At 38.5% G+C, this 26123-nt stretch overlaps 1 protein-coding gene across 1 annotated transcript in view; it reads left to right on the forward strand.

Moving 5' to 3' along the window:
- The window catches only part of IFTAP (intraflagellar transport associated protein), an 80783-nt gene that overhangs the window by 46985 nt on the left and 7675 nt on the right, over positions 1 to 26123 (forward strand). Inside the window, exons 4-7 of the mRNA XM_074272718.1 lie at positions 7410 to 7552; positions 10088 to 10159; positions 12848 to 12914; positions 23133 to 23275. Coding sequence (XP_074128819.1) covers positions 7410 to 7552; positions 10088 to 10159; positions 12848 to 12914; positions 23133 to 23275 — 425 coding nt within the window. The remainder of the gene's footprint in view (positions 1 to 7409; positions 7553 to 10087; positions 10160 to 12847; positions 12915 to 23132; positions 23276 to 26123) is intronic.

A 26123-nucleotide genomic window follows, 5' to 3' on the forward strand; every position in this document is an offset into this window, starting at 1 on the left:
AGTTAATAAATTGGTGGGCTTGGTAACTTCCTACTGCCCGAGTATTGTTTCATTGTCTTTGGTCTGGAAAGCTATGGAGTTTAGTTTAGTCATTGTGGAAAGTTGTCTGCATCACTGAAATCCCTCTTTGATTTTGTATACCAAACTCTTGTTCCTGGTCCCATTTCTTTCACTAACTCATGAGATTAGCTGTGATTATTTTATCTATTTCTTTACTTGCAAAGTGAGGTGGTTAAACTGGGTGATCTCCAAGGTGTCTTCCAGCCCTAGGAATCTCTGAATGCAATAACTTTGTAGGAAATCTGCACTCCTTATCTCTCTGGGTTAGAGTGCTAATAAGGACTGAAATAATTGATATGATATTTTACAGTCTGCTCTGTACAGATTAGCTCATTTGTTCCTTTATAACTACTAAGTTGTTCAAAGGTGATTATTTTTCTTTAAAGGTGAGGACCATTACTCTGTGACTGCCTCCCAAAGTAGAGCCTAAAATGATATTTCTGTTCCCCCATGGAGGTAGAGGACAAAGAGGAGCCAGGATTCATTTTTTCTCTTTTTATTGCCAATACCCAGCATAGGACCTAGCACATAGTAGGCACTTAATAAATGCTTGTTGATTGATTCTGAAGAATTAAAAGCACATAGTAGGCACTTAATAAATGCTTGTTGATTGATTCTAAAGAATGAAAAGTATCACCCAGAGGGCAAAAATGTGAGTTTCTTGAGGGCAGAGACTATTCAATTTCTGTGTTTGTACCCCTAATACCTGGCCCAATGCCCTGGCACATAGTAGATATTTAATAAATGCTTGTTGATCGATTGATTGCAAAGTACTGGGAGAATATGGTACAATTCTTGCTCTCCAGGACATTACATTGTCCCTAGGAGAAGGAGGAGACGATATATTCAAATAAATTTAATATACTTTAATGTTTTGTAAGAGTCTAAAACAGTTCTTAATCTTTTGGTTATGGACTCCTCAAAATAATGATTTTAGAAGCATAAAATAAAATACATAGGATTACAAAGGAAACGAATTAGATTGAAATACTGTTATCAAAATACATACTTAAAAAACCCACAGAATCATGAATCCCAGGTCAAGAACCTCTGACCCCAGAGGACTGGCCAGTTGGAATTTGGCTGCATGTTTGGAGTCTTTCCTTGTCCCTAGTGATGGTGGCCATTACCCTGTGCTATGTCAGCATCCGAATGCTGCCACTGGAGAGGAAAGGATTCCTCCACAGACAATCTCCAATCACAAGCAAAAGAGAAGAAGTAGTAGAGGTGGCAGGGGGAGAGACAAAGTAAGCCTATTTTATGGTCTGGAGAGAAAAGAAAAAATACTGAGGTGGATGCAGTCTTCTTAATTACCAGCTTTAGAAATGTCTCAGGTGACCCTTTTGTGGCTTGAGTCACAGAGCTCACTCAGCACTGAGCCAGATTGACTCCCCCCTTTCCACCAAATCTTGCTGTTAAGTGACTTCCACTCCCATTTCAAAGTTCATCCCCTTCTTAGCTTGCTGCTCTTGTGGCCCTCATTTAGGGACTCTGTCACACATTCTCCAGGCCACGTAGTGTGTGGGGTGCCTTGGCAGGTTGAGAGCTACTGTGAATAATGAGTCAATTATCCCCTAGCCCGGGGGAAAGCACAATTATTCCTGGCTGCCCAGACTGAGGTAATTCTCTCCTCCCCATGCCCTTTCAAAGGAAGACCATAAAACAGTTGGAATTCAGAGCACTGAAAAGGAATTTAGAGGAGATGTTTGTCTGCTGGGTTTGGTTTCTTTGGGTCTATTCTGATTTATGATTGATTGGTTTTTAAATTGCTTATTTAATTCCAGCAACCACCACCTTGGGGGAGGCTAGTTACCAAGGGGCCTGTGATCAAGGAGCAACGAAGGGAGTTTGCCTCGATGGACAAAGCCAGAGTTGACAGGCCCCTGGCCAAGAATGTGAGAGTACAAGCGATCCCTGCTTCTCAGAGTGTCTGCCCTTGTTACAGACGTGAGGACTTGTCCCCTAGTCTCTTTGCTGCAAGATTTTTGCAACTCCCTAGGGATGCACAGAATTTTTTCCTCATGTTTTGTTTTGTTTTCCTTTTAGCAATAAATCCAGTGTCTCTTCACTGAGAAGATGTTTTTGAAATACATGATAGTGACATAGCACTGGGCAATTGTGCCAAAGTTTTTGATAGGGTCCGGTCACACCGAAAGGGTGGTTGTCTCTATCTGTGAAAGCTGAGCTTTGATTGCCAGTGGCCTGTCCATCCATATTGAAAGCTGTCTGGTTTCAATCTATTTTCAATCTATTAGGGTTGAAAGACTTTCCTATGAAAATCAAGGAATTTTGCTCCACTTCTCTCAGAAATATCACTGCTTTCTGGAAAATATATCATCAGGCTATGGTTAGTATCTAATTTTTCAAGGAATCAATAGCTTCAACCTTTTCAAGGAAAGTAACCTTTTTCTTAGATCTGAAATTAGATACTGGTTGCAGTGGTGGTCTTGGAAGGGCGATCTATTGGAAGCTTGCCTGTTTGGTATCAAAAGGAAATTGAAATTCCATTGCTGCAGAATAATAAAACCTTTTAAAACCTTTAGAAAAACTTTTGTTTCATCTGTATTGAAGTTTTGACTCAGAAATGCCCAAAGAAAAGCTCTTTCAGCTCTCAATAACCTTCTTGTGCTCTGAAATATTGCTGTTAGATTTATAAAGTATATTATGTCTGACACTTATTTCAAAGCAAGAAACATTAGGCATGAGATGAAAGAGTAGGAAAGGACTCTGATGAAAAATAGAAACAGAAAGAGGATGAGAGGAACACTTATGTAGCAAATTTAGATTGCTTGCATTTATATAGCTGTGGAAAGTGTCTGGCTACCAAAATGTCGTTTTGGGCCACCTGGAGTTCTACCAAATTGCCCAAGTCTGCCATTTTCAACATTGTCATGATGAAAAAGATAATGTTTTTCTCTCTTTTTGGTCTGCCAGAGGTTAATTTTCTCTCTCTCTCTCTCTCTCTCTCTCTCTCTCTCTCTCTCTCTCTCTCTCTCTCTCTCTCTCTCTCTCTCTCTATATATATATATATATATATATATATATATATATATATATAATAAGTAAAGAAAAGCTACTCTAAAGAGAACTCTGAATTTGAAGGTTGAAGGTTGTCTTCTAAAGTTTTCCCTTTATATCTGTCCAAAGTTTAGAAGTCCATAATTAACTAGAGAGGGAGAGGGAAGAAATGAGGGAAAGAGAGGGAAAGAGGAAGGGAGGAAAGAGAGAGAGAGAGAGAGAGAGAGAGAGAGAGAGAGAGAGAGAGAGAGAGAGAGACAGAGAGAGAGAGAGAGAGAGAGAGAGACAGAGACACAGAGACACAGAGACACAGAGAGAGAGACAGAGAGACAGAGAGATTTAAATTAATTTCTTTTTTGTGTTCTAATATTACCTCAGATATATTCTAATTATATGACTGGTTGAATCACAACTTTTCAGTGCTAAGGTAAATAGGTGTGGCCCTCAGTAATCTTAGGTGGCTCCCCATGACTCTTAAATTGAAGAAAATGTGTAAATTGCATTGAAAGTAGAAATTCCTCACCCAAGATTTCCCTGCCCCTAGCCAGTTTCCAATACTATAGCTAATCAAACTAATGACATAGTTTACATTATATTGGGGGGATATAACATGTCCTTGGTTAGTTCTTGGATGTAGATCACCATCATTCCTGATTAGGCACTTTGTGTAGGAAGGAGCACCTGAGCTGAGCCTTGAAGGAAGGTCACAATTTTGAGTGTGGGAAATGAGCAAGGCTTGGGAAAAGTCTCAAATCCATGGAGGGGGAAGGTAAGAGTGCTGAGTTTGGGAGCAGCCCACACTCTGGTTTGTTTGTATGGAAGGGAGAGGCTGTGAAGAAGGGTATTGAAGGCTTCGAGGAAGGCCGGGGATGAGAGAACCTTTAATGTTGGGAACTTTTAGAGGCTTTGGAGCAGGGAGAACAGAACTAATGGTCAGAGCAGTCTTAGTAGGAAGTTTATTTTGATAGCTGGCTAGAGGATTGAGTGAAGGACATCAGGAAATGACTCACCAGGAATCTTAAAATAGTCCAGCCAGGAGATAATGAGGGCCCAGTGGAGAGAAGACAGCAGAGGACAACAGCTGGATATATGTGGAATTGACAGCTGTGGGGGAAGAGGGAGTGCAAAGAGGCAAGAATGGCCTTGGGCTTGCAGAGAGGTCCAAAGAAAGAGGAAAGTTTTCAGGGAGCTGGGTTTGGGGCAGTGTGTATGTCTCTCTCTCTCTCTCTCTCTCTCTCTCTCTCTCTCTCTCTCTCTCTCTCTCTTTCTCTCTCTCTCTCTCTTTCTTTCTCTCTCTTTCTGTGTGTGTGTGTGTGTGTGTGTGTACATTAGTTTAATTTTAGACACTGGGACATGAGATTCCAGATTTAGAGCTGGAAGAGACCTCAAAAACCTTCCAGTCCAGTCACCCAGGAGGCTGATGGAACAATGAGGAGACAGCAGGATTTGGAATCAGGAAGAGTAGAGTTCGAATCCTGCCTGAGGCACTTACCAGGATTGTGAACCTGGGCAAGTCATTTAGACTCTTGGATTCTTCCTTGTTCTCATGTGCAACAGGAGGGTTGGATTCTGTCTCTGATCCATTCATTCTTCAGATTAGGCAGCAAAAGCTTGGAGAAGTTTGGTGCTGGCCCTCAGGGGGGTTTGACTCCAGATCCTCCCATTCACCTCAGGATGGATTTGAGAAGCTGAGGAGAGCTCCAGGTGAAGGAGCCATGTCTAGTGGACACTTAGAGGTGAAACTTAGAAGAGATGCTTTTATTGTTCAGTCATTTTTCAGTCATCTCTGATTTTGTGACCTCGTAGGATTTTCTTGACAAAGATACTGGGATGGTTTGCCATTTCCTTCTCCAGCTCATTTTGCAGGTGAGGAAACTGAGGCAAACAGAGTGAAATAACTTGTCCAGGGTCATTCAACTGGCAATATGAATGAGACTGGATTTTAGTTTTCTTTACTTCAGGCCCATCCCTCTATCCCTCTACTTCATGGCAATAGACAGGATTACCAAGAGAGTTCAATGAAGAGGGTCCATAACAGAGCTTCCAGCAACACATTTATGTTGATTATTTGTGCTAGAAATAAGGTATAAAGAAGAAGGTCTGAAACACATCCACTTCTAAATAATACATGGTGACTTTTAGGAAAAGACTCAATTATAATTCCAGATTGGTGAAATTTCAAGTCTGTGATATTTCTTGCATTAAGACGAGGCAGGCACAGATACAATTCCTTTTGAATTCAACACATAGGCTGGTGGAAATGTGACCTAGTGTTTGTTGAGGGTCAATGGAAAGTTTGATTGGGAAGGACTGTGAGCCTCAGTAGTTGGGAAGGCCCAAGATGATGATTTCTCTTGTAATTGTAAGGAATCCATTGGAAACACTGAGTAAGTGCATTAGAAGCCTCCATATGACATTTCTAGGTGTTTTTTAGTAACAGATACTCAAGCTGATTTTAGCAGCAGTGAGTTTCCCCAAATTCCCTATTTGAGATTTTGCTGTTTGTAAGTGAATTTTTACCAATTAATAATTTTTCATATCTTTAAACCTTCTCACCCTTAAATCCCAAAATACCTTATAAAATACTAGCTCATTATCTTCAGAACATGTCCTCGGGAAAGATAGAACATCATGAAAAATGAGAAGAGCTACCAGACTGGTGCACTTCTAATCATGGTGCTTTTAGGAATGGGACAAAAAGGGGAATTTACTTTTTTGAATGTACAAACAATGGGTTGTTAAGTTGTATCACATTTTTGATGTTAAAATAAAAGTTATATCCACCAGCTGGATATAGGTCCTTGAAATGAAGGAATTGTAAACCTTAGAGGTTTTCTTTATGATGAGAGGTGTAAGAAAAAAAATGAATTTAACAGGAAAAAAAATCATTGCCTCCTTCCTTTTCTTCACCTTCCATATTGAGTCAGTCCCCAAATGCTTTCATTTCTACTTCTGAGATGTCTTAATTATCCATTTCATTATGCTTCCTCAACACCCCTAATCTGTAGAATGGGGATAGCATATTTTCATTATGTGTAATTAGCTATTTGGGAAGAAAGTATTTTGTAAATTTTAATTTTTTTTTGGTAAATGTGAACTATTGAGAATGATGTAGATAGAGATTCTTTAGTGCAGCTACTTCACTTTACAAATGAGGATTGCTAAAGGAGCTTGGTCCAAGTCACCCCAGTAATGAGTGTAGATCCTATGTTTGGACTCAGGTTCTCTATTTCCTTTCCACCCTGTTAACTGTCATCTCATTATTCTTATCTTATGAAATCTTGATGAAAGAGCTCCGAGACAGGTCTCTATTCTGTTATTATTCTTTTCTTAATTATTTGTTTTGTTATAGTTCAGGTGCTGGATGAGTGTTGCATTCTGTTTTGAGAAAATACATGCTCTTTATTTTAGCATTTCTAATCTTTCTTTACACCAGAAATTGCTTGAAAAGTCCGATTTGGGAATGAATTAATTCACGTTAAGATCTGTGGTCACTTCATTAGGTAATTGGATTCTTTAAATCAGAATTCCAGTTTCAGTTGTGTTGTAAGATATTAAATGTTTGTGTTATACTCTCTTTGGCAGTACATGTATGAAAAGTAGAATGATATAGATAGAGATAATACTATTCCTCCAGGGCTCATGTAAAGTCAATTAGGGCCCATATTTAAAAAAAAATAGGTTCTTGTTGCCAACTATGACTAATGTGACAAATGGTGGTGTCCCTTTAAATTTCTGTTAGAAAACTTGTTATCAGTGATATTTGTTAAGAGTTGGGAGTTTTTTTCCACATTTCTAGAGAACGACATCCCACTGGTTGGCAACCTTTGGATTGTGATGTTATTTTTTTCTGGCAGCTATTAATTTTGATTTCTACTTCTACAGTGGATTTGTATTTTAATTATTCAATGACTCTGTGATCTCTTCATCAGAGATTTTCTTTCAATGAGTAGAAATATGTCATTGACATCTGGAGAAGAGAATCCAGGGTGGGTACACATTTGTTTCTGTCGAGGCCTGTAAGCATGAGCTTGCTGTAAGGGAAGCTGACGAGTCATTCTGCTTGGACGTCCTAAAACTATCTGTCACATCTGCAAGGAGGTCTTGTTTACAAGAACGGACTGGGCTTTCTGCTTTCTTATCCTAGGGTGGGAGCCTAAGTTTTGTTGTTTCCTTGTGATTTGATCTCTTCACATGCTACTACTTCATTACCTATTTAGTAAGGAGTCACACCATAAGTGGTATGCTTATCAGAAGGTCTGCATCATGAAAGGATTGCTTGTGTATGGGCTTAGAGAGATTTTCTAATGGAAGATCATTTATTCTTCCAGATGATCAAGACACTAAGGAGCGAACACCTGGCCCAGATGCTACAGAAAACAGCGTTGCCCAGTACTTGAATAATCAGCCTCAGTCCGTTGACAATGAACAGCCTTCTGTGCCTTCTCTGGCCAGGTCTCCAGAGGAAGAGCAGGTAGGATTTCAGGCACTTTCACTGATCTGGGGATGCAGAGCCAGAAATTGGCCCCGAGCTCCAGTTTTCTTCTCTGTCAAAAAGAAGTTAGACCTGTACTTGGTCACAGGTCAGTCTGGTCAGAAACCCTGTGTCTATATGTGTGTGGCCCAGCAAGTCATGGTATCCGCTGTGGTCAGGGGAGGACCAGCAAGAGGAGCCCAGATAGGAACTGGGAGGCACAGGGAGTCAGGATAGTCCCGATCTGGTCAGGCCTGGGAGGGAACTGGGGCCTACTTCTGGCCACATGGTCAGTGAGCATCCTAATGGACATGTGACTCCAGTGCAGAGTCCTTTCTGTCGGGTGTGTACCTTCCACCCCACCCTCCAGCTGGGTCACCAGGACTCGGCACTGGCCCTCTTGGAGGCCCCAGCTCCCTTTAAAAGCTTCACTCCCTGCCATCTTCTCCAGAAAGTCTTTCCTATTTCTTCTACTTCTGCCTCTCCCCATCTTTTTCTTGGGTGAATTAGGTATATGTGGTTTTACCTTTGGATCTGACTCCCCAGACTGTGTCATCCATGTCTTTGTATTCTTGAAGCCTGGTTCACTTGACTCCTGGCTCATCCCAGGTGCTTAATAAAGGCCTCTTTGATCCATTAATTGAGATTGTAAAATGTCCTACTCTCATAGGTTGCCTTATAAAGCTAAAGTTCTTAACCTCAAGACCCTGAATTTGTTTCTTAAAAAAAAATATTTCAATGTAATTGACTTCCTTAGTAAACCCATGCAATGTATTTTATGCATTTGAAAGCATTATTCTGAAAAAAAGGTACCTAGATCTCACTAGCTAGGGGACCATGGCAGTAATAAAGAGGTTCTTATTCTGCTCTAAGGTATTGATCTCCAGGGGTTATAGATATCCTCTACACTTCCTCCAAAGCCTATGAGGGCTGCCCCACACAGGATTTTCTCTTGAATCCATTTATTAATATGTACTTGTATGTCTACTTAGAGTAATACGTTCTACTGTGTTAGTGACCTGGAATAGGGAAAAAAATCATTTTTATGGTCTTAAAACCATCCATTTCAAAGGACAACCTGAATTTTTACTATTTCCAGATTGGACAACCAAAGTCATATTCTTCATAGTTTTGTGAATTTCATTCTTGGCTCTCAATGCCAAGAAGGCGGTTTTCTTTTTTTTTCTTTTTTCTGTAATAATCTTATTTTCTCTACTTACATGTAAAACATTTGTTTTTAAAACTTTTAAGTTCCAGATTCTCTCCCTTCCTCTCCCCCAGCTCTATTGACAAGGCACAGAAGTTATGTAGAGCTTTTGTATAAAGTCATGTTGCAAAAGAAAACATAGATCTCCCCCCCCCCAAAAAAAAAACCCTCAAGAAAATAAAATTTGAAAATTTGCTTCAGTCTGTATTTAGACACAATTAGTTCTTTCTCTGGATATGGATAGCATTTTTTTTTTATCCTTCAGATTAATCTTGGATCATTGTACTGCTTAGAATAGCAAAAGTCATTCATAACTTTATCAGCCGAACAATGTTATCTCTTTATACACAGTCCATTTCACTTTGCTTGAGTTCATGGAGTTCTCTGCAGGTTTTTCTGAGAGCATCCTGCTCATCATTTTCCGTAGAATAATAATCTTCCATCATAATCACATACCATAATTTATTCAGCTATTTCCCACCGGATGGGCATCTCCCCAATTTCCAGTTCTTTGAAAGGCTTGTTTCTTTCAGTGCATTAGCTTTCTTTTTTGTCTTTTTCATTTTTGGACACCGGTGCCCTGGATTACACAGAGAAACCACTCTGTGTGACCACAGAGAAGTTTTGCAAAGGGTCAGAAAAGAAGGTTGTATGTGAAAAAGATCTGTTTTTTAAATAACAACAGTGCCCTTTATAATTATTTAGCACCAGAACCTAGGCCAGAGAAGAACTCACAGGATTTAAGATTATAGGCTTTTTGGGAGATGGAGTGGAGGTATGGGAGTGCAGAGTTCTTTTCTTTCTTGCCTTTTTAAATGAAGCAGTATTTATTGTCCTAGCTTCCCTACCTCCAATAACAAGTAGAGGTAGGGAGAGGAAGAAGAAAGAACAGGTGCAGATTTCTCATGGCATGCCCTTGGCTTGTGAGAGCCTCTTGGATTTCTGCATTAGGCCCTTGGGGGCATTTGGAAGGACTTTGGGCTTTCCCCAGAGAGCCCTAAGAGGCTGTATTCTCTGCACTAACACCATCATTTGTCCTTTCAGCATTCCTTGTGTTATTCCCATTGTATACAAGAGAAACTGAGTTGGAGTAACTGAGGCCTGCTTCTGCCATGGATGAGTTGGGGGGACAGAAATAGTGGCCAGACCTCAGGAAGCCAGTTCCTATAGATTTTGCTGCCATTGAGTGGAGTGGGCCCCTCATGCTCATCTAATTAACAGGGAGGAGAAGGGAAGGCTGGCCAGAGCTTTGGGGAGAAGTGTGTATAATCCACATTAGGCTTAATGCGATTTCATTTCCCATCTTTCTATTCTTCCTGTTTTTACAGATAATGATTGATGAAGGCAAGATAGTTGGCAATTCCACTGAAGGTGACCTAGATCGGGCAGGAAAGGTGAAGGTGAGGAATAATTTTTTTTAATTATTTTTTTTTTTTTGCCATCATATAACAGATTTTCCTTGCTTAATCTCAGGCACACTCAGGGGTGTATGTAGCTTTCATCTTTTTTTGCTTTAATGATCTTCATCTTATTTGGGCAACTCGGTGGCCCAGTGGATAGAGACCTAGCCCTAGAATCAGAAGGCCTAAGTTTAAATCCAGCCTCAGATATTTCCTAGCTGTGTGACCCTGAGCAAGTCACATAATTTGCCTCAATTTTTCATCTGTAAAATGAGCAGTAGAAGGAGATGGCAGACCCTTGGCAAATCTAGTGTCTCTGCAAACAAAACCCCAAATAGAGTCATAAAGAGTCAGATATGAGTATAATCACTGAACAGTGAGAGCATTTCATTTTGAGATTGGGTTGAGTTGAGGATCCGTCAAGATGCTTGGCAGATAGAAGAATTATTTTTGATAGGGAAAAGTGACTCTTGTTCCTCATATAATATACTGAGGGAGAAATGCAGAAACCCAATAAATGCTGAAACTATTCCCCAAAAGCATTTACATTGAAAATCAATGGAGGGGGACGCCTTTTGAATGCCAACAAATGACTACAGTTAAGCGTGGAAAGAAAAAAAAAAAAGTAACTTCAGTTACTTTCAGGATTTTGAAGTAACCTCTTATTGTTGTCTGGGAAATAGCAGACTGATGAAAAAGAAGCTGTGCTATGTATTTTTAAAAAGCCTAATACTATTTGTGAGGTCGTAACTGCCATTTTAAAGCACTTTGTCATGTAGAAGCTGTTACTCAAGACAGTATTGAGGTGGGTTTTGCCTTTACTCCTATAGGTCTTACGCTTGCGGGTGGTGAAATCATTTGATCATTTACACCCTCTGGTGTGTTCCCCTGAAATGAATTAGCCTGGGTCTGAAATGTTCTCATTTGTCTGTGTATTGTGAGAGGTAATATTTCACCTGCAATATTTCTTTTGCAGTGATGTGCTGCCATTATGTCTGTAAAGGTCACTTGTTCTGCATTTTACTTTAAAGGCATTTTCAGTTGTATTTGTGTGAGAGAACACGTGGATTTTTTTTTTAATTTTGCCCTCCTCCTCCTTCGTGTTATGTTCCTGAAGCAGGATGTTTTGTTTTGCAGATCTCTTGCCTCAGATGATTATTTAGCTGTATGACCCCTTGGCAAATCTTGTCCCCTTTCTTAGTCTCAGTTTCCTGATCCATAAAATGGGGATAATAATAAACAGCACCTACCTCCCAGGGTCATTGTGAGAACCAAAGAAGATAACTTATGAAGTGGGTTTTATAAACCCTAAGGTGCTCTGTAGATGTTGGCCATCATTATCTAACTTTCCTTCTCGAAGTACTCAGGGAGAACACTGTGGGGCTTTGGAGAGGGCCTTTGGCAGATGCTTTAAAACTTACCAACACATAGAACTGTGCTCTTTGGGGCCCCTGACCCCACCCCTACTGCCCTTTCAGTCTGCAAAGTTGGCTGTTGGTTCAGCAGCACCAAAGTTTCAGCTCTGGGTGCCCTTCCCCCAGCACAGAGATTTCTAATTATTAGACCAGTTCCCACAGAGCCAGACGGAACCTAGATAGAAGAACAAGAATTCCTATTTAGAAGATGCTTGGAAGGGGCCCAGAGCACTTGGCTTCATGCCATCATGTCCATCGACGCTGTGATTGTCCCTATTTAACAGGGGACCACAGGGAGGTTTAGGGTAGCTCCTGCCTTCCAGGGTGCCTCATCAAGGATGGGATTCCTGATTCCGGTCCCAGCACTGGGTCTTCTATTCCATGGAGCCTCTACCAAAGTACAGATGACACTAGATGATCCTAGCTATGGAGCTGAAAGACATCTCAGAGGGAATCTCCCATGCATGGCCTCATGGCAATGGCAGAACAGGGGCAGATTCAGGCAACGTGTCCCCTTCCAAAGGAGTGACATTTTTCTCTTCAGTGCAGATAACCTGAAGGTTTTATTTGTCAAGTCACCAAGTCAGCAAGCACTTATTAAGCACCTGACACATGCCATGTACTGTGCTAAAGCAAAGACAAGCTTGTAATGGGGGAAGAGAGCACATCGGAGGGAATTGAGAGGGATGAGGAAGGGAGAGAAGGCCTGCAGAGGGATGGCCATTGGGCTCCCCAGCCATTGTCTTTGAAACAGAATTTCTGGGAGGAATGAGACCAGAAGGAGAAGCTGCAGGGCTGCAGTGAATGGCCAGGTTGAAGAGGTTTCAGGGGCCAACTAGAGATAGTCTGGGAGTCCTTAGGGGAGCCAGCAAGGGATGTTTTAGCCTCTGCTATCCTATAGCTTCAGAGATTGTATTGGGCATCAATGGGAGGGGCATAATGGATGCGAAGACTTCCAGCTTTGCCCCAAAATCTGAGGAGAAAAGTGCATTGTTACCCAATTCTTAAACTTGTTGAGCTGGATTTCCTTATTCTTGTCTACAGTAAACACTGTCTCTGTCTTTCTGGATCTCTGTCTCTTCCATCCCTCTCTCCTTTTCCCATTCAGTCTATCTCTCTTTATGTCTCTGTCTCTGTCTCTGTCTCTGTCTCTGTCTCTGTCTCTCTGTCTCTCTCTCTCTCTCTCTCTCTCTCTCTCTCTCTCTCTCTCTCTCTTTCTCTCTTCTTGGACAATTTATATAGCTAAAGATAGGTTTGACTTTTTTCCCTCCAGGTAGACAATTTCCTAGATTTGGAAGATTTTGACATGGATGAAGAAATTGACCCCAAGTCGGTTCCAGGTATGATTTTTTTCTTGTATTTTTCTCAAAAACTAACAGATCTCAAAGTGGCTTTTTTCTTTTTTCTTTTTTTTAAGTATACATTTTTTTATGTTCATTTTTTATTTTTTATTACAGCTTTTTATTTTCAAAATATATACATGGGTAATTTTTCAACACTGATCCTAAAACCTTGTGTTCCAAATTTTTCCCTCCTTTCCTCCCACTCCCTCCCTTAGAGGGCAAGTAATCCAATATATGTTAAACATGTTAAAATATATGTTAGATCCAATATATGTATACATAGTTATACAATTATCTTGCTGCATAAGAAAAATCTGATCAAAAAGGAAAAAAAAAATGAGAAAGAAATCAAAATGAAAGCAGACAACAAAAAGAGTGAGAATGTTATATTGTGATTCACACTCAGTTCCCACAATCCTCTCTGGGTGCAGATGGCTTTCTTCATCGCAAAATCATTGGAACTAGCCTCAATCATCTCATTACTGGAAAGAGCCATGTCCATCAGAATTGATCTTTGTATAATTTTGTTGTTGCTGTATACAATGAGCTTTTGGTTCTGCTCATTTCACTTAGCATCAGTTCCTGTAAGTCTCTGCAGTCCTCTCTGAAATCATCCTGCTGATCATTTCTTATAAAATAATATTATTCCTTAAATTTATATACCATAAATTATTCAGCCATTTTCCAACTGATGGGCATCCACAAAGTTTCCAGCTTCTTGCCACTACAAAAAGGGCTTCTATAAACATTTTTGCACACATAAGTCCCTTTCCTTCCTTTAAAATTTCTTTGGGATACAAGCTCAGTAGTAACACTGCTGGATCAAAGGGTATGCACAGTTTCACATCCCTTTGGGCATAATTCCAAATTATTCTCCAGAATGGTTGGATCAATTCACAATTCCTCCAACAATATATTAGTGTCTCAGTTTTCCTACATCCCCTCCAATATTCTTCATTATCTTTTCCTGTCACTGTAGCCAATCTGAGAGGTGTGTAATGGTATCTCAGAGTTGTTTTAATTTGCATTCCTCCGATCAATAGTGATTTAAAGCACCTTTTTCATATAACTAGAAATGTTTTCAATTTCTTCATCTGAAAATTGTCTGTTCCCATCCTTTGACCATTTATCAATTAGAGAATGGCTTGAATTTTTATAAATTTGAGTCTATTCTCTATTCTAAATGTGAGGCCTTTATCAGATCCTTGGATATAAAAATTTTCCCCCAGTTTATTGCTTCCCTTCTAATCTTGTTTGCATTAGTTTTGCTTGTGCAAAAACTTTTTAACTTAAATGTAATCAAAATCAGTTCTTCTTGGCCACAAGTTCTTTCCTTCTCCACAGATAAGGTTCTTTTAATTTGCTTATAATATCACTCTTTGTGTCTAGGTCATCAACCCATTCTGATCTTATCTTGATATACAGTGCTAGGTATGGGTCAATGCCTAGTTTCTTCCATATTAATTTCCAATTTTCCCAGCAGTTTTTGTCACATAATACGTTTTTATCCCCAAAGCTAGGGCCTTTGGGTTTGTCAAACACTAGGTTACTATAGTCATTGACTATTGTATCTTGTGAACCTAACCTATTCCACTGATTGGCTACTCTATTTCTTAGCCAGCATCAAATGATTTTGATGAACTTTGCTTATATAGTTTTAGATCTGGCACAGCTAGTAGCCTTTTATTTTGAAGCAAAGCATCTTCTCTCAGCTTTCCATAGAGATAATAAACTTTGTACTAGTAAAACCACTTTGAGTAATCAGGGTTCTAATTCAGGATCCAGGATGAATGTCTTCCCTCTTATCAGGGATTTACTAGGCCTTAAGGATTATGCTAGACAACCATGTTTCCCTGAAGATCTTAATACCTTTTGAGAAAAGCTACCCCCATGACAGTTTCAAAATATTGACATTCTGAAAAAGCTCCTGTTTCCTAAGCACTTGATTGCATATGCAAATTTTTCATGATTTCTAGTTAGTCTCTTAACCTGGTTAACTCAGAAATAAAAAGAAATATTATTGCTGAGATTTTGAGTTTCAGTTTACTCAATTGTAAAATGGGAACTATAAACTTAGAATATCTAATTCAAAGTGGATGTGAGGTAACAATCAAATGAAATACTATATGTTGTAGTAAGTACTCCATAAATATGTTATTATCACTATTATATAAAATTTAACTTTTTGAGGGGCACATTAATGAGGATATCAGTGTGAGAGACTTTCCAGTTTTTATTTCCTGCCAGGATTGAGAGTATCATTATTGATTGGTGTTGATAAGAGTTTTATATGCATTAATATGACATTATTATTTGATTTAGGTTATATCGCCTAGATACAAAATAGCTAGAAGGTGCCACAATGTACAGAGCACAGGGCCAGGAATCAAGAAGGTCTCACTTTGAATTTGGCCATAGACGTATCCTGTTATCCCTTTACCACTATCTCAGTTTCCTCAGCCGTAAAATGGGAATGAAAATATCACTTCTCAGGATTGTTGTGAGGATCAAATGAGATCGGATTTATAAGGTGCTTTGCACACCTGAATGTTCTAGTTAATGGCTAGCTATTATTTTTTGTTATTATCATTCTAAATAGTGGTTTTATTTTTTTACCTTTTTTTTCCCAAGTTGCCTCAACATATTTAGGAGTTCTTTTCTTTCATCAGCTTTTCTCGTAGTCTATTCATTCTTGATTTTTCCTAAAAAGACCTCTACCTGCAGTCCTTCTTGAAAGTAGCCAAGAGGCTCTGCTGCAATTGTGGGGCAAAAAAAAAAAAATTGGGTTTGACCCGAGTCTCAACTGCTTGGAATAAGTGAGTCACAATCTTCCCACCCTGAGGGAATAATATTGGAAAAAAACCTTTTGAAAAGTGAAGGAGATGCTGCCGAACTGTTACAATGATTAAAAAGACCAGTGGGGCTTGGGTGTTTCCCTTAATGTACAATTTCAGTCATTTGGGAAAAAATAAATAACCCATACCTAGGGGAATTGTGGTTTGAACCTCATTTGTAGCCTTCAGAAATTTAAGCAGAAGGCAGATTTTTATTTCAGATGGGGACATTTTAAATAGGCAACTGACTGAATAATTTTGGCAGCTGGAAGGCTGGCTGATTAGATTCTGTTGTTATTATTTAAGCAACAGTTTTGCCTGAGGTGACAAAGAAGTGGCTTGAAGATTGTTTTTCCACCCTTACTTTTTTCCAGTCATAAAATATTTTCCACATTCAGGCTCATGATTCTCTTTTCACGTTCGATTTGTCTTTCGGATTTCTCTGGTTGAGAGGGAGCTTGAACACATACCACCTCAGGGCAGAGTCACTGCACAGTCAGTCACCTGAAGCTATGCTGCAGGTAGAGCATCAGGGCCAGAGTCCTTGTCCTGCCTTGGTTTGGACGTTGTTTGAGCTGCTTTTTCTCTTTTGGTTTCAAGGCCAACTAGTTAACCTGATAGTATCAGGGGATTATAGAATGGCAACCCATGCCCCAGACAATTGGACTTCCAGTATCCAGCAAAGTCCTTATTTGCAGTGCTAGTATTTTACTGAAACCATTTAAGGGAAGACAATCTCTTCTGTTCATCTCTGTTTTTGTTTCCTTTCTGGGACAGCCCAGATGGTCTTGTGACTGGGACGAACTGAGTGTTCCTTTGAGCCCCACTCCCTCACATTATGCTAATTTGAAGAAATCAGCTGTCCATGGGGAGCATATCACTTGTGGGTGCCCACGCCAGACCAGAATGGGCAGGAAGCCTGAATCGGGCACTTTCTGTGACGGGAACATAGCATGACTTGATCCTAGTAGCCATAGTGTCATCCGTGTTTGATGATGTCCCCAACCCAATTATCTTTTCATGTCCAACAATTGCCAGAGATGCCAAAGCTGAGGAATGGCTTTTCTTTTGCTTATTAGCTTCTACGTACAACTCAAGGGAGCTTGCGGTATTCATGACATTCTTACCTTTTATCTGTCTTGTGCAAAAAGTGGCTACACGTTTACAAAATCTGCAGAATATAAGCTTTTTGAGGGATCATTGTTTCCTTTGGTTTTTATATTCCTAATTTCCCACATAGGCTTCCTTGCTGTAACTCAACTGTAACATAGCAATGTCAATTTGATCCTCTTCCAAAACAAATGACAACAATCAACTAGTTTTCATATATAGACTTCCTTGCTTGCAGTAGGCACTTAATAAATGTGTGTTGAATTGTAAATCTGTTTTTTTTCATTGTTTAAAGAATGGTTCAATTACTTCATCTCCATTATAAAATTGAAAACATTAGGAAAAAAAATCCTTTCCTTATAATAAATTTTAAAGACCTAAAAAGGTGAAATGTCAATGGGGTTTCTAGACATTGTTTGATACAAATTGGGTAATAAAATGAATTGTATGTAACATCCAAATAGAGGATAAGCTTCAAAAGAGCATCACATCTATCATTGTATTTTCTGGAATCCCTAAGTAGCCATTCATTAATCATTTGAGAAGAGATTTTCCCCAACCACACTTTGGGAGATAAGGAAATAGAAAGAATTGATGATTTGCCCATAATTCTATAATGAATCTCCTTGGCACAGTCTGAATCCAAATGCACACTTTTCATCATCTGGGACAGGCTTGGTCCACACATATTAGAGACACTGATTTTGTTCAAAAATGGTTTTAACGTCATCCACGTCCATTTCTTTCTTTTCCTTTTCTTTAAACTCAGGAAGAAAAATGTAGGCAAAAAGAAAAGGTTAGATACAACATACTCAGAGATAGCTATTGGCCACATTTTGTTGAGTGAGAGGGGAGAGGAAAGCAGGAAGGGATCTTTTCAAATTAATAGAGTGATTATTCTAAATGAAAATTTGTCCTTTTTTTCTATGTTTTTTCATTTTATATACTGCCTCAGATCCTTTTTGCAAGTAGTTGCAGTCATAAGTCATAAATAAATACATTAAAAATAAAATTTATTTGTTTCAGAATTTATGATTTATAAAAAGGTAGCAACAGCAACTTTATACAGTAATGGGCCTCTCTGTAGTTGAGTTCTTTTTACTTCAAAGCAATTGAAATTTGTCAAACCCTCTGTGATTTAGGAAAACAATTTCTAGTTCCAAATGATGTATTTGGGGTTCAATACTAAATGTGGGGATTGATGTACACACCAAATATTGGGGTTCTGTCATGTGAAAAAGTCACAGTGGTCATTCTCTTTGGCAAAAGATGGGTTTATTTAGGAGAAGAGGTTATAGACAAAATGATGAGATACAATAGACACCAGAAATGTTAAATATGAAATAAAATTGGGAGAGCATATTCTTAGCAAGAAAGGGGTTTTAATAATTAATGATGGAAAAGACAAGTGCCCTAATGGAATTCAACAGTTATTTAGGAGAAAGGGAATATCCCATGAGGTTCAGTATGCCCTGAGCTGGCAGGAGAAGTTTAGCTCCTTAAAACATTTACTTAGTTATAAGGAAAAACTATTATTTATTTTGTGAAGAGGGTGAGGAGAGACACCATGTAGTGTGGGTGATGGGCAGGGGAAAGACACCATGAAGCAGACTGATCCAGAAGGGGTTCAACAAAGATGGTGTGAACCATGGGCAGATTTATGAGGAAAATGTGACCTCAGGCTGGAAATGACTGGGATTTCTGGCTGGACCTGGCAAGGTGGGCCTAGCTGTGATCTTCACAGAAGTAGGTCTAGAAGGCCAGATTGATCCCCATCCAGGCCCTGCCCTGCTTGCCTCTGCCAACTGCACCCAGCTCCTCAGGTCTTTAGCATCTTGACTCACTGCCTTTTTGGAAAAAGTAGACAATGAATAGAATGATGGACTTGAGGCCTGAGATGCACAGAGTGATGAATGTGACGGCAGGAAGACCTGAGTTATCCTGCTTCAGACACTTACCAAGGAGTGAAACTAAAACCAGATAGATAAATCTTTGGCCACATGTTTGATACTTTCAGTCTAGATCTCTTAACAGTACAATCTGGGGAAGGGGAATGAAAAGGGCTAAGAATTTGAACAGAGCCTATTCTGTGTCAGGCACTATGCTAAGTACTTCACACATATCTCCTCCTGTGAGATGCATTCCATTCTGGTCTCCATTAAAGATGAGTAAACTGAGTCCCAGAAAAGTTAACTCATACATCTGTGACCCAGGAGGGTGCTTATCAGCTAGATGCAAAGTTGGGGTTGGCCTGGGGTACTCTTAACTGTATGCTCAGTAGTTCATTCTACTCTACCACATTGCTCTTTTTCTTGAAAAAACCGTTTCTCTTAATAGGTCCCACAGTGAAGAGCTCCTTGCTAGGATTCTGTTGTTCCTGGTTGGTTTCATGCCACCCAGTATGGTAGTGCTTTTGAATCTTACTGTAAAGGGCTGAAACTGAGTTGCGCTGAGGTCCTAGAACTTAAGGCTAATTACCATTTGGACAATACTCTATTAACTTGGAGAAAGGCCCTGCCCAAATATTCTGTGTTGGCTCCATCTATGGGTGTAGACAAAAAATTGGGAGAGGGGATCAGGGGGTGGAGTAAGATAAGCAGGAGTTGGAGAGAAAGAAAGAAGGTGTGGGGATTCCTTTGTCGATTCCCCTGACTTTTAACCCCTAAAGTCCAAGAATAAAGACCAAGGACTTTTGCTTATCCTGACTCCGGCTGATTCTAAGGTATCCAGGGTGCTAACTCGGTCTTCACATCCTACATATATGATTTGAGAATATAAAAAGCTGGCATCTTAAACTGACATTTCATTGTTGTTTTGCACTATTTACTTAGTATTTTCTTTCCCCTGGCTATATATAAAAACAATTTTTAAATTTGTTTTTAAAACTTTTGAGTTCCAAATTCTCTCCCTTTCTCCATATCCTTTCTCCCTTATTGAGAAGCAAGCCATTCCAGATACACATCCAAAATGTGTATATAAATCATATAGGTTTACATGCAAAACATTTTCATAATAGTCATGTTGTAAAAGATGTTTTTCACCATCTTTCCTTAGTCCCAGAGAGGAGGATCTAAGAACAATGGATGGAAATTGCTGAAAGACAGCTTTATTTTTTTGATTTGAGGAAAAACCATTGTTTAAAATTAGATTGGGGTTTTCTGTCATAAAAGGTCTTGAAGCAATTGTGGCATAGCAAGGTGCTGAGAGTGTTGTGGAGACAGTTCCTGCCCAGGAAGGGGTAGACCTTGTGACCCCTGACATCCCACTATGACATTCTCTGGTCTTTTGAGAGCGTTCTAAAACATTCATTTTTCCTGTTATAGCAGCTTTATTGGTCCTGCACAAAGAAATAAGAGGAATAGATACTTCCTCCCCCAAACTCCTCGGTAAATCAAAAATCTTAAGAAAAATAAGGGAATAAAAAAGTATATTTCAGTCTGTTTTCAGATACCATCTTTTTTTCTTCTGGGTATTTGTAGCATTTTTCATCATAAGTTCTTTATAGTTGAAACTGTCATCTATTTGATTAATAACAAAGGAAATTAATTATTTTGAAATACATTTATCAACTTATTAAACTTATTAAAAATGATAGTCCCAAGGTTAAGAATCCTTGACTTAATATAAGTTTAATATGGAGCTGCGCATGTGGATAGATGGACAGCTCTATCTGACTCTTCGGGGCTGCATGGAACTTCAGAGATATTGCTTCGTACCCAAAAAAGAATCTTTAAACAGGCTGCTGGACTAATCTTGGTAATGAGACAGCTCATTTCACTTTGATGGCCTTCCATTGAGCCACCATTAAAAATAAAAAAAAAAAGAAAGGAAAGACAATCAGCATTGTCAGAGCCCCACCTAAAGAAGGCAGGTTAGCCTGACTATGGCCCACACAGCTCTCCCTGCAGTCCTGGAGTCTGAGGACTTGTAATTGCACAATTAGGAAAGTTACTCTCTGTAGTGGGAAGCAAGATGCATTTCCAATAAATCTCTGCTTTCTGATATCAGTACTTTGTTATCTCCCTATTTACGCTGCCATTGGCAGCAACAAAGACATTTCTCTTCATTAATCATCTCCTCTGAAAACTTAATTAGTGGCTTAATTAGGATCATCCTCTAGCCCTGTAGCATCATCCTACTAGCCATGTATCATTGGATATGCCCTGTGAACCTGACTACTTCCAGAGGAAACTCAAGTCAAGGAAGAAAACCATTTCTTGTTTTTCACCATCTTTCCTTAGTCCCAGAGAGGAGGATCTAAGAACAATGGATGGAAATTGCTGAAAGACAGCTTTATTTTTTTGATTTGAGGAAAAACCATTGTTTAAAATTAGATTGGGGTTTTCTGTCATAAAAGGTCTTGAAGCAATTGTGGCATAGCAAGGTGCTGAGAGTGTTGTGGAGACAGTTCCTGCCCAGGAAGGGGTAGACCTTGTGACCCCTGACATCCCACTACGACATTCTCTGGTCCTTTGAGAGCGTTCTAAAACATTCATTTTTCCTGTTATAGCAGCTTTATTGGTCCTGCACAAAGAAATAAGAGGAAAGAATTTACTTTTGTTAGATCTATTGGAAAACAAATAGCAGTTGCTTATTCTGAAGACTGTGATGAAGAAGCTAAAAGCAGGTTTCCGTTGTTTGCCAGAGTTAAAAATTAGACCATGCATTTTGAATATGACAATTTTCTTTTTGCTGAAAGTTAAAATAGTTTCTTTCTGCCTTTCTGATTTTTCCAATGTTATCTTTTTTTGAGAGATTGCCAGATTATTGCATGATGAATTCAATACTCCCTCTTCTCCTCTTACTTTGGCTCTCTCTCTCTTTGGGAGTGGGAAGAGTAGAACTAGAGGGCAAATGGGGGAAATAGTATATACTAGTATAGGAAAATCCTCACCCACCCCCAAACTAAACTATTTCAGCTGTGATATAGCTGTTGATGTGTCATCTAAAAGTGGGAAGCTTCCTTTTTCTCATGTATCGCTTAAATAATCCATCTCTTTTGTGGATATGATTCTTGTGCACAGCCTGCCAAACATCCTCCCTAGGAAGTATATCCACTGTGCCAGAGACCTTTCTATTGGGGCAGTGGGTCACATCAGTGCTGTTCATTTATTAATCTCTGCTTTGGCTATAAAACTGGCCCAATTCTTTTTCTAGCAATACAGGTCCTTATTTATACTGGGGTCTTTTGGGGGCCCTCTTGCGTGTGTATATTGTCTACTTGGTGCTTTGCTTTGAATATTATTGGCTAGTAGGTGATTTAGTGAAAAGTCAAGCGAACTCATCCATATTCCACAAAATTGTTGCTGCATCCAAGAGAGGTAGAAGAGGAGATCCATTTCTCCTTTTTTCTGTAATCATAAATGACCATTGGCATGTATCTTTCCATTATCTTTTGGGTATCTTAGATTTTGAATCTTGAGATTTTTGTTTTGGTGATTTCTAGGCATGATTTATCTCTGGGAAAATATGTTAAAATGATGTGCTTTTTTTTTTTTAATCAAGTAGTGACTGAGGGTCCCTGACAATATTATAGTCTGGAGGGATTGTTTCTGTTTCCTCCTCAATTCTGGGCCTATTTTGTTCTCTATTCTCAGGATGTTTCTAAGATATTATATACATGAATACATATACACATATAGGAATGTATGATTATATATACACATATATTCATATTTATGTTCACACTGATTTCACATTTATAAAATATATGTAGATATGTATATTTGTCTGTGTGTGTCTCTTTCCCCATCCTGAATGACTCCTATTGAACTTGAATTTCACAATGGCAATATCCATGTATTCAATTTCCTTTTAACTATATGGATTGCTGGATTGATCTCTCTTGAGTGGCCATGGATATCCTTGAGAATATAGTGATCCAGGGTGTAGTGCTATTTGGAAAAAACAATCAATTAATAAGCATTTATTAAGTACTTACTATATATGTGTCAAGCATTGATAAATGGAAGCAGTATAAGCTATTCTATCATTTAAAAACAAAACTACTTAGATAATCTTTCCTTCTTTTAAATAGAATGTAACTTCACACCTTTCAATAAATCTGTAGACTGTAACTTACTTTTTTGGTAAAAATGACTTTGAGGTCAGAACCTTCAGCTTTTTAATAGAATTCAATCATGCTCTTTGAACTGGGCTTGTGTATAGTGGCTATTTGTTGTTTAGTTTTGAACGTCAAATAATAGATGATAATTTAATGAAGGTGTGTACTTGGGTAAAAGGGTCAAGTGAGCTATTTTTTATTCCGCAGAGCTGCTACTGCTTCCAGGAGAGGTAGAAGAGGAGGACCATTTCTCTGCCTCTGGCTACATTCCTTCTTTTGATCATCATTCTCAACCTGAATCAAAGACTCTTCCACCAACAGAACACCTGGTGTTTGGACATTTCAAGGAGGTACTTTTCCCTGCCGCACATTCACATCTCTCTCCCATGAAATGGGGTGGAGAGAGATTAGGACTCTTGGGGATTGTCAGGGTTCTGGACATATATATATATATATATATATATATATATATATATATATATATATATATATATATATATATATATATATATATATATTTAATTTTTTTGCCATATCACTGGATGGACTTGAAGATTTTTACATTTTCTCTCCATCTTGATGAATGCTCAAAATTAAAGTTGCTTCTTCCATACTCTCTCCATATTCTCACTGCCTTACATATTCAACTTATTAATTTCCTTTGGAACATTTAGTGCAATTATGCTTTTTTTTGTAGAGCTGATTTTCATTTTATCTTAGCATTATGTTATGAGTCAGTCCTATCTGGACATTTTCCACCAGAAAAGACAATTTCCTGGTCTATCTTTACTTTCATCTGGACACTTTTTGCTCATTGTTGCATTTTGCAGACCTTATATCTCTAAAGTCATTTGTTTGAGGTCTTGGTATAAGTCTTAGAAAACAGGCTTCCAAGAGAAACCATTTTTTCCCTTGGGTTCCAGAGACAGCTTGACCTTATTTCACCTCTTATATTGCTGGGTGGGAGGTGAAAGGCTTTTTCACAAAAGTGACCCAGAAGGAAGAGGATAGAATTCGGAGTTGATGGACTTGAATTCTAGTCTTGGTCAGTACTTAAATAGCACTAATAATCCAGGTGATCTTGTCTGAATATGGAGACACTGGATGAGAAGACCTCTAATGTGCTTTCTAGCTCAGAATTTCTGAAACTGGGTTCTTAAGGTACCTGGTTTCTTTAATATCCCAGGAGCATTTCTTGGTTGTAGAAGGTATATATATTATCATTGGGAATTTAACTGTGAAATATTAAAAAAAGTCTTCTCCACAAGTTGATGTATAATTGGTGTGAAGAGGTTGCTTTATGGAGCTCAATCATTCAATTTGAAGCAATCAATGCATTGTAATTTAAAATTGGCCTTTCCTTTTGGAACTTTTGTTGCACTTAAATCACAAGGGAAGGACTAGAATGCTTTGGACTTCTATTACACTGTTAAGATGGTTGACAAACCAACTGGTAGGTACGGCCTCCTTTGAGTATGATTTTTTAATTAAGAATTTCTCACCTTCTTCAAGATGCAAGAAGCTCAAATTACAGCATTGTTTCCAGCAGGATTCCATTTATTTTATGGGCATCTCTTTTTCTTGATTTGAAACACGGTTATAAAATATATTAGAACAGTAAGTGATTGTAGCACCTGACAGAGTTTTGATGATTGTTATAAAATGATTTTAGTTATTGGGCAAAAAAGGATGAAATATTCCTGGAGCCCTTCAGATAGATGACAAAATGCTAGCTAACTTCCATATTTACACTCGTGCTTTTTGAAAAAACACTTCAGGTAAAAGCAAAATAATATGGACAGTACTTATATTAGCAGCATGGTGAGGTGGACTGTGAGTTTTAAGATTTATATTTGAATCCTGACTGTATGGTATTATGGGAAAAATCATTTACCTTTTCTGATCTTCTAAAAAGATATTTTTTGTAATTAAAATTTTGTCTCATTTGTAAGTTGGGAATTATAACAACTTTACATGTACATAATACATACCTACACATATATGTGTGTATATGTACACATGTGCATATATAAACTCTCAGTTTTGCAAGATGATTTTCTTGCTGCATTTCTCATATTTATGTGATATCTTCTTGGGGTTATGAAGATGGACTATAAGGTGTTTTATAATCATAAAGTGCTATAATAATGTGAGTTATGCTTACTTTTTATTATTATTAACAGACTTGTGGCCTGTGGGCCAATATTTTTAGGTGAAAGATATTGCAGCATTACCTCTGTTGGAAGTTTTTCATGATTATAAGCTCTCCTTATCAATGGGGAGCTGCCTTGTGATTGCTAGGGAGGGGACTTTCTGAGATTCACAACAGTTCCCCTGACTCTTTCCCATATTTGCCAATTCTGCTCTTTCCCCCCTTGGCACCTGCCACCTTCTTCTGGTGCTTCTGTGAAAGAACACTAGTATTTAATGGTTCTTGTTGCAAAAATAACAGAAATGAGGCAGTTGGAAGTGCTGAGGATGTTAAATGTGTTTGAAGCATGACCTGATTTTCTCTGATTTCATGTTCCAACAGAAAAAAAAAATAAAGTAAATCTCTCCAAAATTAGGTAAACATTTCTTTCATTTTAGTAATATCACTTGGCATGATAGGCAGGATAATTTGCATATGGATATACTATCCAATCGATCTTTTTTTTTTTTTTTTTTTTTTTTTTTTTTTTTTTTTTTTTTTTTTTAATTTTTTATTTTATTTTATAATTATAACATTTTTTGACAGTACATATGTATGGGTAATTTTTTACAACATTATCCCTTGCACTTACTTCTATTCAGATTTTTTCCCTTCCTCCCCCAACCCCCTCCCCCAGATGGCAAGCAGTCTTATATATGTTAAATATATTACAGTATAATTTAGATACAATATATGTGTGTAGAACCGAATTTTTTTTGTTGCACAGGAAGAATTGGATTCAGAAGGTAAAAATAACAGTTTACATTCATTTCCCAGTGTTCCTTTTCTGGATGTAGCTGGTTCTGTCCATCATTAATCAATTGGAATTGGATTAGTTCTTCTCTATGTTGAAGAAATCCACTTCCATCAGCATACATCCTCGTACAGTATCATTGTTGAAGTGTATAATGATCTTCTGGTTCTGCTCGTTTCACTCAGCATCAGTTGATGTAAGTCTCTCCAAGCCTCTCTGTATTTCTCCTGTTGGTCATTTCTTATAGAACAAT

This window comes from Sminthopsis crassicaudata, chromosome 6 (genome assembly GCF_048593235.1).
Source record: "Sminthopsis crassicaudata isolate SCR6 chromosome 6, ASM4859323v1, whole genome shotgun sequence".
Taxonomy (NCBI): Eukaryota; Metazoa; Chordata; class Mammalia; order Dasyuromorphia; family Dasyuridae; genus Sminthopsis; species Sminthopsis crassicaudata.